The sequence below is a fragment of the Echinops telfairi genome, unplaced genomic scaffold (assembly GCF_000313985.2).
Source record: "Echinops telfairi isolate 266 unplaced genomic scaffold, ASM31398v2 ScPeMD7_655;HRSCAF=1070, whole genome shotgun sequence".
Taxonomy (NCBI): domain Eukaryota; kingdom Metazoa; phylum Chordata; class Mammalia; order Afrosoricida; family Tenrecidae; genus Echinops; species Echinops telfairi.
Genome location: NW_022104553.1, coordinates 12,534,501 through 12,549,378, shown reverse-complemented (window position 1 = coordinate 12,549,378; position 14,878 = coordinate 12,534,501). Strand labels below are relative to the sequence as shown.

The 14,878-nt window shown below is 60.5% G+C and overlaps 1 protein-coding gene across 1 annotated transcript in view; it reads left to right on the top strand.

The window, feature by feature from the left end:
* Positions 1-3,563: 3,563 nt before the first annotated feature.
* Positions 3,564-14,878, top strand: part of IP6K3 (inositol hexakisphosphate kinase 3) — a 21,612-nt gene continuing 10,297 nt past the window's right edge. Inside the window, exons 1-2 of the mRNA XM_004711751.2 lie at positions 3,564-3,652; positions 13,632-13,978. Coding sequence (XP_004711808.1) covers positions 13,780-13,978 — 199 coding nt within the window. The 5' untranslated portion in view covers positions 3,564-3,652; positions 13,632-13,779. The remainder of the gene's footprint in view (positions 3,653-13,631; positions 13,979-14,878) is intronic.

Here is a 14,878-nt window from a genome sequence, read left to right as displayed (position 1 = left end):
CGGCTGAGTCAGGGTGGGGAAACCCCCTTCTCTTCCCCCGACCCCCGGTTGGCGCTTGTGCGGAGGAGCCCCAGCGCCCCGCTGCGAGGGCACCGCCCCTCCGGGCCAGCCCGGAGGAAGCCCGCCCAGTGGGCAGGACTTGGAGCAAGCTTGGGCTGGATGGTGTGCTGCCCGGTGCCATGGCCCAGCCGTGGCTGCAGAGAGAGGCCGCCAGACGGTGGGGAAATCGGTCGCGAACTTGGCCCGGGGCTGCCCGTGCCTCTCGCTGGGCCGAGCCTGCAGTGCTGTGGGCGAAGGGCTGGTGCCCACATTAGCGGCACCCCCTGGCTGGATGGAAGGACAGACAGAGAGCAGTCAGTGTGCAGTTTGCACAGTAACAGCCACGCAGCAGGGGGTGGCACCTGGCTTCAATCTCTGCACCCCAGGCTCCCGGCCAGGTGCAGCCACCCCCGGCTGTGTCACTAGGCTGGACAGTACCATTGCTTGTTTAAAATGCACTGCACTGAGTCAGTTCTGGGGCACGGTGACCCTGGAGGGCAGGGTGGAAGTGTCCCTGTGGGTTTCAGAGACTGCAGCTCTTGATGGAAGACTTCATCTTTCCCTGCGACTGACGGTTTTGAACTGCTAACCTCAAAGTTAGCAGCCCAACATGGAACCTGCTGGATCTCTACGGGTCCCCAAAGAGGGAGGAGGAGCAGGAGGGGGGAAGGCGAGTAGAAAGGGGGTCTTTCCCAGGCACAGCTAGATGGGACAGGAGGCCAGGCACAGGATGGGCAGAGGGTACACAGGCCCCCATCCTTGTGGAGCCAGCTGCACCCCCCGCCCCCCATCCCCGCTCCTGCCTGCGCTCACTGGGACACACTGAGCAGCCGGGCTATGCCAGAGTCTGGGTGGGTGCCCAGGGCCCTGCTCCACTGCCAGCACCCAGTGTACCCCAGCGCGCCCACAGACCCCCTTCTGCAGGTTGACTGCTCTAGTCAAACTCACCAGCCTGTGGCCCATGTCCCCACCTCCTGCTTTCTGCGGCCCAAAGAGTCCACCCTCCCACACAGACACCTTTTCGGCCACAAAGTCGATCCTTCAGCAGAGGCTCTGTGGAGGGACTTGGGGCATCTTGGTGGACTGGGAGCGGGGGTATTAGGAGCAGGGAAGAAGTGCTTTGTGCACACCCCTAAACACGCTCCACGGCGTAAACACACGCTCCACAGCGCCAAGGAGGACAGGCTCTGTCACTTGTAAGCCACGCTTGATGTCCCCTTCTGCAGTCCTCAGCTCTGTGAGCACATGTACACACACACACACACACACACACACACACACACACACACACAGCTACTCCCCCAGGTTCCAGCCCTCCCCAGGAGGACCAAGCAACAAGGAAATGAAGACATGGGGACTGGCAACGTTGGAGGTGCCCAAGTGCGGGAGGGCAAGTCCATGGGCCACAGCCCAGGCAGGGATGACCCTCTGGGCCTCCAGCTTCTAGCCCGACCTCGTCCACACTCAGGCTCTCTCTGTGCCAGGCTGCCTGGTACACAGTGTCCTCACGGTCACGTGGAGATGGGGAAGGAGAGGTGGGAGAGCCAGCAGGCCCCGGGAGAGGCTGATTGAGCAGCTATGGACTTCTGCAGGAGATAGGTGTGTGAGGGCCCTGGAGCAGGGACACAGGAGTTGGGGAGAGGCCCAGAGTCTGAAGGAAGCTGGGCCGGAGTGAGGTGAGCTGGGCCCGAGGGGCGGGCATAGGAAGTCAGGTTGTGAGGTTTCCCGAGTGGGAAATAGCCCGGTCCGTGGCTTCGCAGGAGAAGGGAGTCACGCCAAAGCCTGGCTTGTGATCCAAGTGGGTTTTTATGAAGGAGGGGAGGGGTCTCAGGTTTTAGTCTCAAAAGAGTACACACTCTTTTAGGGAATCGTGCCAAGGTGCGTGTAAGCTGCGCTGGGGTTCACCCCTGGACACGAGCACCCTTGTGGGACAGTGCACCCACCATGGTGAGCTGAGGCCAAAGCACGTGGCACGGCACGAGCAAACACTGGGGTGGGGGGAGACAGGCTGTGGTCCCCAATAGGCCCGGAGGCGGCACTGAGGGGGCCCACCCAGTGGCACGTGTGTGCACCTCCTACCTCCACCTGCCTCTGGTGAGGGTAAAAAGAGAGCAGCCTTTCCACCACCAGGGTATTTCAAACCTCTGGCTGGGGAGGCGTCGTCACAGGTATTGGTTGACCCCATTGGCTGAATTAAGCCCACCTGAGTCTAGTTTGGGCCGCCCGGGTGTACCGCCCACCTGGCTTGGGGCCTGAATTTGAGCATGCCTAGTTCGGGAGTGTTCGCGGGTGGCTAGTGCTTACCTGGTTCCCTTCCAACCTCCTCTATGGGAGCCTGTACAGCCAAGGGAAGGACAAGTCCCTACCTAACAGGGTGCAGGCTGTTACCGAGCTGACTCACACAGGGAGGAGGAGGGAGCCCGGAGGGCAGAGACTAGCGCCCAGGGGACTCTGGCCAGAGTCTGGGCTAGCTGGAGCCACGTGAAGATCTGTGAAACGTGTGCCTTGACCCCTGTCCCTGCCACCAGTCACAGACCTGGCCCAGCTGCCCCCTGACATCTCTGACCCCACCCCTTCCACCTCGGGCCCTGCCCGCCCAGCTCCCGCAAGCCTCAGAACCACCTATTGTCATTGCTGGGACACCCCACCTCCACCCTCCTCGGCCACCTTCGTGGTCCTGCACCATCGGACAGCTCCTGTGCCCGGCCATTGCTGCAGTCATGGTGAGTGCCAGTCTCTGAGCGTGAAGCCATCCAACCCCGGTCCCTTTCCTCGAAGTGGAGTGGCACACAGACCCCAGGCCCCCACTAAGGTGAGTCTTTAGCTGCTCCCAGAGCCTAAGGATAGTGGTCGAACCTCCTGCCTAGCAGGGAAGCCTCTGCTCACCTCCCGCCCCGCGCCCCCCAGCCCTCATCACTTCCCACTGTCAGGTGCCCCGACACCCACACTCCCACCCCCAGCTTTTTTGAATGTGCCCTGTCCTCACCACCCTCCTCCACCCCAGCCTGATGACCCCTACTTTCCCTTTGGGTCTCCACCGGCCACCTCCTCCACAAAGCCTTTCCTGCCTCCTCCTGTGCCCCAGGCTCTTGGCCCACTTACACTGGAATGGAACCCCCCACCCCCACCCCACCCTCCGCCTCATCTTCTGACAGCAGGGGCTTGTCTAGTGGGGTTGGGGTCAGTCTGAACAGGGTGTCCTCTGTGTCTGTTTGCCTGGTGCCTGCAAGCAGGGAGGATGAGGAGGGGCAGTCTGCCCCATCACCCTGACCTCACCTCCAGGAACCACAGGCCCTTGGTGCCCAGCACCTGCAAGCATTCAAGCAGCCGCACTACACGCCCCACTCTGGAGATAACGCCTCTCCTCCTCTTGCCCCTCCCCGCTGCCCCCTCACCCACAGAGCAGTCACCCGCCCTGCAGACACACCAGCCCTGCCAGGCCTTCCCCAAGCATCAGGTGACCCTCCCCGCCCAGGCCACTGGCAGCCCGGCCTCCTGGGCAGACTCTCCTCTCGGCCTGGGCAGTCGGACGTGTGCTCTCGGCTCTGCCTGGTGCACTGAGAGCGAAGCTCACTTTGGCTGGGCCAGCCCCTCGGAGAAGAAAAGAGTGCTGGTGAGTGCTGCTCAGAGGCGGAAGAGGGGTGGGTGGGTGGGCTGAGCAAGGGGACAGAGGGTCCCATGCCCACAGGGCCTACTCATACTGCAGGGCTGCAGGGGTCGGTGCAGGTCAGCCTGGAGGGGCAGGGGAGGGTGGCATGTAGCACAGTTGTAGTGTGTCGTTCCTCTTCCACCCCTTCCCCTGTCCCTGGTTGACTTGCCAGCCCTCCTCCCCAGTGAGGCCCCTGTGGGAGGACGCAGCCAGGCAAGTACAGAGGCTGGAGTCACCTGTTCCCATGCCAGGCCCACCTGAACCCTTAACCTCGGGGCTGTCCCCGGGAAAAGCAGGCGGCAGGAACGGCATGTCCTGCCCGGCAGCCCCACCCTTCCGCCTGGGGTGACGTCAGCCCGCGGGCAGCAGCCTGGGGCCTGGGTGTGGGGCAGTCCCCGGGGAGTGGGTGGTGAGGATACTGGAGGTGGCACCTGGGGAAGAGGCAGAGTTCTTGAGGCCCCACCTCGCCAGTGTCTCCCCATGAGAACTTGAGATCCTAGATCGAATGATCTGAGCAATCTCTGCCCTGGCTTCTCAGCGCCCAGGGAGCATTCCAAATAGCCACCCAGGCTCCTGCACCGGAGAGCCAGGTCCCACGGGGCTGAGGCTTAGGCACTGCTGATTTTTAAAAGGCATCCTTTTATTATGATTCTTACTTTAACAACTACCAAAAATACCTTAATGCCATCAAGTCCATGCTGACTCATAATGACCCCATAGGTCAGAGCAGAACTGCCTCTGTGGTTTCCGAGACAGCAACTCTTGACAGGAGTAGAAAGCCTCTTCTCTCGCTTGCCGAGTAGCTGGTGGTTTTGAACTGCTGACCTTGGGGTTAGCAGCCCGGTGTGTAATCACTCTGCCACCAAGGCCCCACAGGTAGAGAGAGCGGTAAGGTCATGAACACTTGCATATTGCACCTGGACTTGAAGCTTCACCTTCTTGCTGAAGTATGTGAAATGATTTACAGACGTCACAATCTTCCCCCAAGGCACCTCAATGCATCTTGACATAGCTCCAGTACCGTGTTCCGGAACAAAAGGAACAATTCTCAGAAAGCATCTACCTCTAGTCCCCTCTGAAATGTTTCCAATCACCCTTATGTGTCTTTTCATGCTGCGTGTGGATCAGGACCCATCCGGGCTGCCTCTGGTCGGCGTGACTCTGGAGCCTCTTTTAGCCTAGGAGTCTTTGCTTGCCCCATTCTGATTTTTTTCACCTTGTGTCATCGGCTTGCAGGGCCACTTGTCCCAAAGGAGGATGAGATGTGCTAGGTCAGGCAGCTCTCTATAGAGATGGAGGGGCTGAGGCCCAGAGAGGAAGAGGCAGGGAGGCAGCGGTGGAACCAGGATGATGAATTCAGCCCGGGTGATGAATTCTCCTTGTGTCCCTGCCCCACCAGGGACCCCGAGGCCCTGGGGAACCCCCCTGGCCTCTGCCACAGTGCATCCCGGAGCTGCAGGACAGGCCCCCCAGTCCAGCCCCTGCTTCCTCCTGCTCTGAGCTGGGCACTTAGAGAACTTATTCCCAGGCAGAAATCCATCCAGAGCGGTATCTGGTTCACCGGCAGCCACAGGAGCTGAGATTAATTTTACAAAGCATCTGCTGTGCAGGGAAGGGAACCAGTGTGCTGGCAGGGGGAGCTGAAGGCTGGAGATGGCAGCCGAGTGGGGGCAGGCAGCGCTGGGTGAGTGGGGTAGACAGGCCCAGCACCCAGCTGCCTGTGTATTCCTGGCCTCTTACAATGCTTGCTTCGCCCCCCTGCTGTTGGGGAGACCAGGACACCAGGCTTGAAGCTGGTGGGGAAAGAGTGTTGATCCAGCTGCATTTGTGCAGAGGGGACGTGGCAGAGGGGAGAAGATCGAGCCTCCTGCCTGCTTGGCTCAGAGGCTCTGCAATGCTTGGAAGGCCCCACCTCTCCTGGCAAGCCCATTCCTGGTTTGGGGGCTCCTTCCCCTGAGTGCAGACAGACCTAAAGCCTCTACTCTGAGACCCCTCAGCCGACCCCTGGTGGCTGAGTGGCTCTGGCCTACCAGGAACTTCCTCCACCTGCACCCTACCCCACCACCCTCTTTGCCAGACCACCTTTAAAAGTGGGGGTTGGAGAAAATTCAGTGGGGATGAGGAATTCTGAGATTTTTGAAATCTGTTTAGCCAAGACAGGACAACTTCAGCTGCCATTCCGGGCTCTCTGGGGCCCCGAGGTGTTAGGAGAACGTTCCCTGGTCACCAGGGCAAAGAGGGCTGCAGGAGAGCTTTAAGACCCCGTAGCCCTGCTGGGCATACTGGCAACACAGTGTCCGTCCGCTGCTGCCCTCTGCTGGGGAAAGGCCTCAGTTGAGGGCCTCCTGATTCAAACCCCCAAACCCACCATCAGCGGGGTGCCTCCAACTCCTGTAAGCCCTACGCAGAAACGTAAGTCCATGGGAGCAGAGAACCTCATCTTTCTCCCGGGGAGCCGCTGGTGGATTTGAACAGCCAACCTTGCACTTACCAGTCCAACACCTCACCCACCTTCCAACCCAGCAACTCTGTAGGGTGAAGTAGGATTGTTCTGTGGGGCTCCTGAGAATCTGTATCTTTATGGGGGCCGACTGCCTCATCTTTCAATTAAGAGCTCAAACATAACCCACCAGCCCTCCAGTTCTAGGGTCTGAAGCCCCACCCACCCACCCCCTCTCATGCATGTGTGAATGCACACACACACACACACACACTCGCACATAAATCTCACACATCTACACACTAAACTCACAAGCACACTCTCACAATACTCACTCAGCAGTTTACATCACTGTGTTTGGACACGACCAAGCCATTGCTAGCCTCTGCCAGAAACCTCTCCGCTCCAGCTCAGGGGCCCCTTGCCTAAGACAGATCCTATTACTTGGAGAAAGACAGGAAGGTGTAGGGAGGGGTGCTGGAGTCGGGAAATGTGGAGGTCAGGGCGCTTAGCAATCTCTAAGGTCCTGGATGCATCTTGAAGGGGGCGAGGTCCAAAGCAGCCACACCCAGAAGGGGGGGCTGATAATCATTCCAAACAGTGCCCAGGGACCCTCACTTGTAGCCTATGTGGGCAGGAGATATTAGCTCTCTGGGGGCGGCAGACAGAGGAGAAGCCCTCCTGGCCTCCGTCCATCCATCTGTCCTCGACTCCCACCCAAAGGAGTGGCCCTTCTAGAAGGTTCTGCTTCTAGAGTCATCCCCCACCCCCACCCCTGTTCCTCCCACCCTGACGGCAAGAGCAGAACATTGTTGGTGCTGCTAAGTACATGTGTCAGTGGCTGAAGGGCTTCTAAACTAATCATCGCTGTATTAAAATTGTATTTGGTCCTCAAGCTGGAGAAGCATTGGGAGACTGTAAAGGTTAAGAGAAAAAGGAGAGACGGAAGAAGAAGGGAAAAAAACTTGGAAAGGATAAAATGAGGCCCGAAATAAGTTTCTGAGATGGAGGAATAGGAAGTATTGCCCTGGGAGTCTGGAAACCAAGCCTTCCCCGGGAAACGGAAGCCACATCATTCCGCCACAGCTGGGCAGGTGATGAGCCAAGCCCCCCAGCCCCCAGCCCCCCACACCCTGAGCCTGGCTGTATTAATCCTACCCAGCCTGACACCCTGGGCCTGGCGGGGGTGGGGTGGGGGTGTCAGGGCGGAGGGGTAGGGTGAGGGGAGGCAGCACGCAGAGGCCACACACTCCTATTTCCCTGCAGTCAGTTTCAGAATGGATTTTGGGTGTTTGGGATCTCCCCCTACCCCCACCCACCTCCACCCCCGCCCTCCCAGAAAACCATCTCCTATCTTCCCCGCCTGGATGGCCCCAGCTGATATGCAGCCCGTCCACGCCCTGAGAACCTCCACCACTCCCCCGCCCATTATGTGACCTAAGCGGTTTTAAATGGTTTTCGGGCCCTCTCATCTCATACCGATTAAGAAAGGCTCCCTCGGGTGTTGTAAAGACATTGAATGGTACTTGCACAGAACCTCTGGCTCAGAGAGGCCTGGGGAATGTACATTGGAGCCTCCGAGGTGAGAGGGCAGGCCATCCACCATGCTGCTTGGGAACTTGGCAGTCTGACGGGTTCCGCACCGCAGCCTGCTTCCCCCGCATGCTCCTTTGTTATGATGGGTGCCCAGAGTACCCTCCCCACCACCCAAGATGTATTCGGATGTGCCCCGGGGGCATCAACACCTCGCCCATCTCAGGGGACTACCTTACTCCTGGGTGGACTGGGCACCAGGCACACAGCCTTGCCCCTCCGCCTTGGGGGCCCCTGAGTCAAGGGCAGCGAGCTTGGTTTTGGTAGGATGATGCAGAGGCGGCCGCTGCAGCCCAGGGGAGAGGGATGGAAGGAGGCACCCCACGCCTTGTCCACTCAGCCTCCCCTCCTGGTCACTGTCTCCTGGCCTGACTCCACTGGTCCTTGTGCCCCAACCCCCCAGAGCAGGCCCTCCCACAGACCTCTCATGCCACCCCCACCACTCAAATCTCAGCTCCAAGCAATATACCCTGTCCTTCGACCTCATTTCCCCCGCTGGCAGTCCCTATGTGCTGATCTTACCTGTTGATGGGGAAGACAGATGACGAACAAAAACCGCCTTTCAATGAACTGTACTTTCATAATCACCGACGCCTGTATCCATTGGGGGCGCGGTCCTGCTCCTTGGGTATCGCTGTTCCAGCCCGTTGACACTGGTAGTTGGGTGTGGACTTGGCTAAGGTCGCGGCGCCCCACGGCTGAGGCAGGACTCCCCATGAATGCATACTGCCGAGGGCTTTGTGAACCCCACCAGCGTCCCTGGGAACCCCGGAAGGCTCTCGTTTCTGGTGTCAGGCCTGGGTAGGACCCTGGCTCTAGGAGCCACGGCTCACAGGGGTCTGTGCAATTGGATGTCCACTGCATAAGAAGCCACCAGGGCCTGGGTCCCAGAAAACTACCATGTGGGGAAGCAGAGAGGGTGGCTGGGGTGACAGTGGCCCCAGAGTGGGGGCTGCCTTAGTCTTAGCTGCTGGTAACTGGCCGGCCCGGGGAGACCTGTGTGCGACAGCACAGAAGTGTCGCCCAGCCCTGCACCGCCTTCTCCAATCCTGCTGTGTGCAAGGCCGCTCTTCCATTCATTGCAGGCGGGAGCGCAGCCCAACCCGCAGGCTCTGTCAGGCAGCGTTCTGTGTGCTTGGGAGGGTTTCTGTTGGTGAGATTTCTGGAGCCGAGTGCCAGGCCTTTATTCCTAGTCTTACTCTGAGACAGAAACCTGTTCACCACGGGTGGCCCTGTTGGTGTTGGAAATGCTAGTGGCACCCTTTCCATCATCCTGGAAACATGCAGGCCACCACAGTACTGCAAATGGCAGGCAGGTGGCAGGAGGCTTAACAGGCGTGGCTATTATTATATAGGGTAGATTTGCGTCATCACATTTGAGTGTCTGACTCAGGTGACGTCTCTTTCAACGTAAGGGTCCCATGCTGTTAGCCAAATATTTGGGGTTGGCAAATTAGTCAGGACAGGGCAGGCTATGCTGGACAAACACCACCCTCCAAACGGCAAGGCCTAATGGAAGAAAGACTTAGTACTTGTGTCTGGTGCTGTATACCCAACCAGGAGGAGCCCCGGTGGAGCAGTGGTTACACACTGGGCCGCATCGTCGGTGGTTTGAAACCACCAGCCGCTCCTCGGGAGAAAGATGAGGCTTTCTACTCCTTCCAACAGTTACAGCCTCGGAAGCCCACACTGACTCGATGGCAGTGAGTTTGCGTGTCACTCAGCGCTGCACGGCAGCACATGCCTCCCAGATCACCACGGCTGAGATGCCAGCCACCGTGGCATGTGAGGCCCATCCACATTAGCCTGGACAAAGGAGGGCACGTGCACAGGGGAGGTGTCCCGTGCCTGAGGGGGAGAATCCTAATGCCCACAGCCAGCCCCGGCTCCTACCACAGGAGGCCAGCTTGTTCCCAGAGCTCAGCTTTGAAAAGATAGAGTCTGGGGCGAGTTGATTTCAGGTTTGAGCCCTCACCGGCTTGATCTGTAGTTTCATCTGTCCGCTTTCCCGAAGCTGGGAATGGCGACTTCCGACAAGGGGCAGGCGTGCCGCCTGTGATTTGTACCGGATTCCGATGTAGCGTGCGAGGAGAGGTGACACACACACAGGCTGGCAGGAATAAGCTGTGCCGCCTGGGAGTGACAAGTCCGGTGGGTGCCCTCGCCCACCTCCACTTGATGGGGGCATCTCTCATTGTGTTTGGCATGAGCGAGGTCTAGGGTTCTTAGGGTCACTGGTCTTGTCGCTGGCTACAAGTCCAGGACAACCGCAGGCCCTGAGATCCGTGACACCCTTTTCAGACCAGGGAGACTGGCTGTCAACCCGGCCCCTCGGGGCAGCAAGGCAGAGAGGACCCGCCCTGACACAGACCGCCCAGGGCTTCGTTGAACCACCAGGCTCTGGGCCAGGCCCCATCAGCAGAGAGCACCCCTTCGATCTCCTGGAGTGGGGCCCTGACAGGGTGGCTTCATTCCAGAGGGGACCACTGACAGGGTGGAGGACACCTGGGGCCACGTGTCCGCTCTTGCTGGGCCCCTGAGCTGGGCTTTCCTGCCTGGGCCAGGGGAGGCCGGGCGGGGCCTGGCCTGGTTGTGGGAGGAGGTGTGGGGTGCACAGGGGGGCATCGGCTCCCGTGGGAGCCCTGAGAGGAGCCCAGCAAGTTCAGCAAGTGTGTCGGGGTGGGGGCGGGAGCCCAGACTCCAGTGAGCACCCCATCTGCCTTCCCAGCCCCCTAGCTGACTCATGGGAGTCGGGCCTGGGGGTAGCCCATGCAGCCAGCGACATGTGTCCGCCGGGAGTGGTGGAGATGCTCAGAGAGGACTCGGCCAGGGATCTGGGCTTCTTTTCACTGGAGCTTGGTGACAGCTGCCACCAGCGCCGCCGGAGGTAGCAAACCAAGGCTCAGAGCAATGACCTAGTTCAATTCATCTCATTCAAGAGCCTTGGCAAGCCAGGTGGGGGGCGTAGGGGGCAGGCCCTGGGGCCCTGCTTCCTTGTCGAATGCTCTTAGGAAACGGAGCAGGGTACAGGGGCACTAGTCAAAGGCCAAGGCCGTGCTGAAGACAGAGGTGCATGCATGTGGCAAAAGGCAAGGCCGGGCGGAAGACGGTCCCAACCTGAAACATTGAAGGGGCTTCTGTCGAAGGGGGTGGTGGGGGCGAATCTGAGGCCCTCCCTCGCCCACCCCTAGGCAGCTGGAAGTAGCACCCAAAGACAGCAGCAGACAGAACCTTCGGCTCCCTTGCGGGGTTCCAAGTCAGCATCAGGGGCCCAGGGCAAGCCTTGGGCCCCTGCCGAGGAGTGGGAGGACCCTCACACATCCCCCACCCGCCAAGCCTGCACAAACAGCACAGGAGCCGTACCACGAGGCGGCAGCGACCCCATCCCTCAGGCTGGCCGATGTCCAGCCAGGAAGCCCAAGAGCAGGGCAACACCGAGCCCAGACTGGGTTAACCCTCTACCCCCCGGTGGTGTTGCAGAAGTGTGGGAGTGCCGCTCTCCCCACTTGAGGAGGGGGCAGTCAGGGCAGGCTGGGAAGGAGAGAACACAGCCCCTGGCCCTGTGCTGCCAGGCCCTGCCTCCTTGGGGCTCCGTTCTCCTGACTTCCAAAGATGTCAACCCTGGGGCCCCGCAGCACAGCAGGTGAGCACACAGACGCTGGAGCCAACGTGCCAGGGCTCAGACCCCTGCTCCCCTCAAACTAGTGGGTGAACATCGGCAAGTCGCTTCACCCCTCTGTGCCTGTGTCCTCGCCTGTAAAATGGGGACCTCAGAGGGCCACTGTGGAGGCTCAAGGGAGGCAATCTGTACCACTGCCAGGCCATCTCTTTCACGACACTTCCCCATGCTGTGACCCCGCGCGCGCACGGAGGAAAGAGGGGCTGCAGGAGCGCCTGCCTGGGACACCGTGTGCACTGGGGCTTACCAGAAGTGCCACTGTCCCCGGGTCCCCTCCACAGGGCAACTGGCAAAGGGTGGCACCCAGGTGAGCCCTGAGAGCGGAGAGAGCTGGGCCGCTCACCTGGGTCTCTCTCTCTCCTGAGACCTCCTTCTTGCCGTCCTGGCTCCAAGTTTGCAGGCAAGACTGACTGCCCAGTAACCGATGGGCATTGAGAACGTCAGGTCCTCTGTAGGCGGTTTCCCTATGCACCCAGACCCCTCCCACCCACTGCCTTTCTCCGCTCCTAGAACAGGTTTCCGGCGGTGGCAGGTGGGAGTGAGGGGGAGGGCTCACATGTACTGCCTTCAGAGAGGGGCTGCGGGACGGGTCCCATCGGGCTCAGGTCTCCCCACCACAGGCCCTCACCCCTGCTACCTCAACTGGCCCCTCATGGTCTGGCCATGCAGGCCCCTTTGAGAAGCCCCCACCCTGAGGCCTGGCCCTCCCTCCCTAGAAGGGGCATCCAGGGCTGGCAGGACAGGGTGGGGGTCTATGTGGAATGACAGTCCTGGGTTGGAGAATGCCTGGGCCGGGCTGAACTTTCCAGGGCCGCAACCCGCTGAGGCCCAGGTGGACGAGGCAGTCCTGAGCACTGACAGGCAGCCTGGGCCGGACTGAAGGTCAGTCAGAGGGTCCATCAGGCCCAGCGCTGCCCTGGCCGACTCAGGTGGTTGGCCAAGAGTCCAACAGAGGGAGAAAGTATTAATAACTCGGTGGCGATGGGCACAGCTGTGAGGGTGTCCTCCTGGACAGAAGGAGCAAGGAGCGTCTCCGGGCACTGTCCCGGAACAAGGCAGGACATCTGTGGGGTGGCGTGTCCAGCCCAAAGTTCCAGGAAAGCCTGCCGTCTGGCAAGGTCGCTGGAGGAGGGCACGGGGCAGCCATGGTGCATGGGGCCGGAGGCAGAGGGGACCCTGCTGTCCCCCCCAGGTCTGCTCCTGGGGGGCCCGGGGGCCGGGTCAGTGCATGCAGGCCTCTGTGTCCTGACTTGCCAACTGGTGGTGATCAAGCCTGCCCGTGTAGCGGTGGTGCAGTGGCTATGCATGGGGTTGAGATCCGAATGGTCGGGAGTTTGAAACCACCCATCCGCAGCTCCCAAGAGAGACAGACTGGGATTTCCACTCCTGTAAACAGTTACAGTCCGGGAAATCCACCGGGGTCGCCATGAGTCAGCATGGACAGTGAGTTTGGTTTGGGGTTTCGAAGTGGTTATCCATGGCAAAGTCGGCAGTGTGAAACCACCAGCCAGTCCTCGGGAGAAAGGTGAGGCTGTCTACTCTGGTAGAGCGTCACAGGATCGGAAACCTGCAGGGAAGTGCTCTCCCGTCCTACGGGGTCACCATGAGTCGGATTGGACTTGGCGGCCTGGGGCTGTCGTGACAATCTGACCCATGGCAATGCCGCTGGAAAGAATGGTGGGTCACACGGACTGAGCCCTTCGTTTGGGGCACTGGGCTGGCATTATGTGGGGAAACAGGCCCAGAGAGGCTTAGCCATTTACCCAAGACCACACAGCAACTGCGTAGAGGAGCCAGGAGGCAAACAGCTGAGCCCTAGGAAAATCAAGTACTCCTGTTCCCCAGCCTCCCCCGGCATGGCAGGCCTCCCGAAGCAGGGGTGGGGCTGCCGCCTTCTTGGTGGGCCTGGGCTTGCTGTCCCCAAGGGAGAATGGAGAAATGGCAAGAGCAATCAAGCCACCGTCCCCACGCTCGAAGGACTTACCGCCGTGCGTATTAACATTTTTCAGAAGAGGTTTTAATATTTAAATGCAAAGAGTACAAGATGGTATTTCGTGGCAAAGCTTTCCCCGGAGGCGGCCACTGTCATAGATTACTCCAGGAGTAATCGATGCATCTTCCCCGCTGCGCTTCACCACCGGTGAGGAGCCTGCTCGGGACACCAGCCGGGGCTGGGTGGGCCTTCCCTGAACACCCATCATCTCCATCCACCCTCCTCCTCTGCTTTCCAGGGTCCAGTGAGCACCTACAGCATGGAATCCAAGCCCCGGGCCGGCGAGGAGAAGAAAGCCGAGGACCACTAACAGCCAGGAGTTGCCACCTCCCCTGGCGCCCTCCTTAGACAGATTGTGCCCAGCAGTCTGCGCCCCGGGCAGCACCATGGTCGTGCAGGACAGCGCGGACACCGGGGACGTGAGAGGGGGCGTGCAGCTGGAGCCCTTCCTGCACCAGGTCGGGGGGCACCTGAGCGTGCTGCAGTACGACGAGCACACCGTGTGCAAGCCGCTCGTCCCCCTGGAGCACATGTTCTACGAGTCCCTGCCGCAGGCCATGAAGCAGTTCACTCCCCGCTACAAAGGTGAGGGTCTGGGAGCCAGGCCGCAGAGGGGCGCCTCCTGGGCCGGGCCAGGGCACGTGCCCGCCGCTTCCCCAGTGCGGTGTGCGTGTGCACAGGGTTGTCATGGAGACATGCCCGTCTCCTACAGCCGGGAGGGTCTCCGTTGTCCTCGGGCCTTCAGGGCTGGTGCTGACTGCCATTTGGCTTCTCTGCAAATGAGCTCAGGCCGCTTCGAGGAAGCTGGAACAGAAGGCTCCTGCAGCCATGGTGGGGGCGGGGCGTCATGGCCAGGCCACCTGACCACAGCGAGGGAAGAGGGGTTAGGCGGAGGGCTCCCACGCCCCCCCCCCCCCCCCCCCCCCCCCCGGCCCAGGCCTGGGGCAGAACATGGAGGGAGCTGGTCTAGGACAGCAGACGCTGAGGGGCTGGTGGGTTGTTGTGTGTGGTCTGCATCCGAGCACAAGATGGGGTCTGGGGAGAGGGGCCTGCCTTCAAAGCTCCCTGAACGTCTCCCCAGCCCGGGGCTCTGCCTCACCCTCACCACAGGCGGGGTGCGTGGTCAGCGACAAGGGTACATCTGAGGGCACCAAGAGGGGTCTAGTTCTCTCCCACCTGCTGCGTGAAGCAGGGAGGCAGGTGGGCGGGCGGCAGAGCAGCCACAGTAGGCGGGGACACTTTAGTTAGGACACCTTGGCTCAAATTAACTTGTCCAGGGAGCAGAGGCCTGAGGGGGCTGGCCATTAGAGGATTAACCGAAGGTTCTTCAAGCCCAGCTAGTGTCTGTTGCCTTGTTGCGGGCCTGGCGTCCTCCGGGCTGGAGGGGGGTTCCTGTGCAGGCTGCCTCCCCGCACCCTCACCATGGTGTGTGTGTGTGTGTGTGTGTGTGTGTGTGTGTGTGTTTAATGTAGGGTCCCAGGCCTG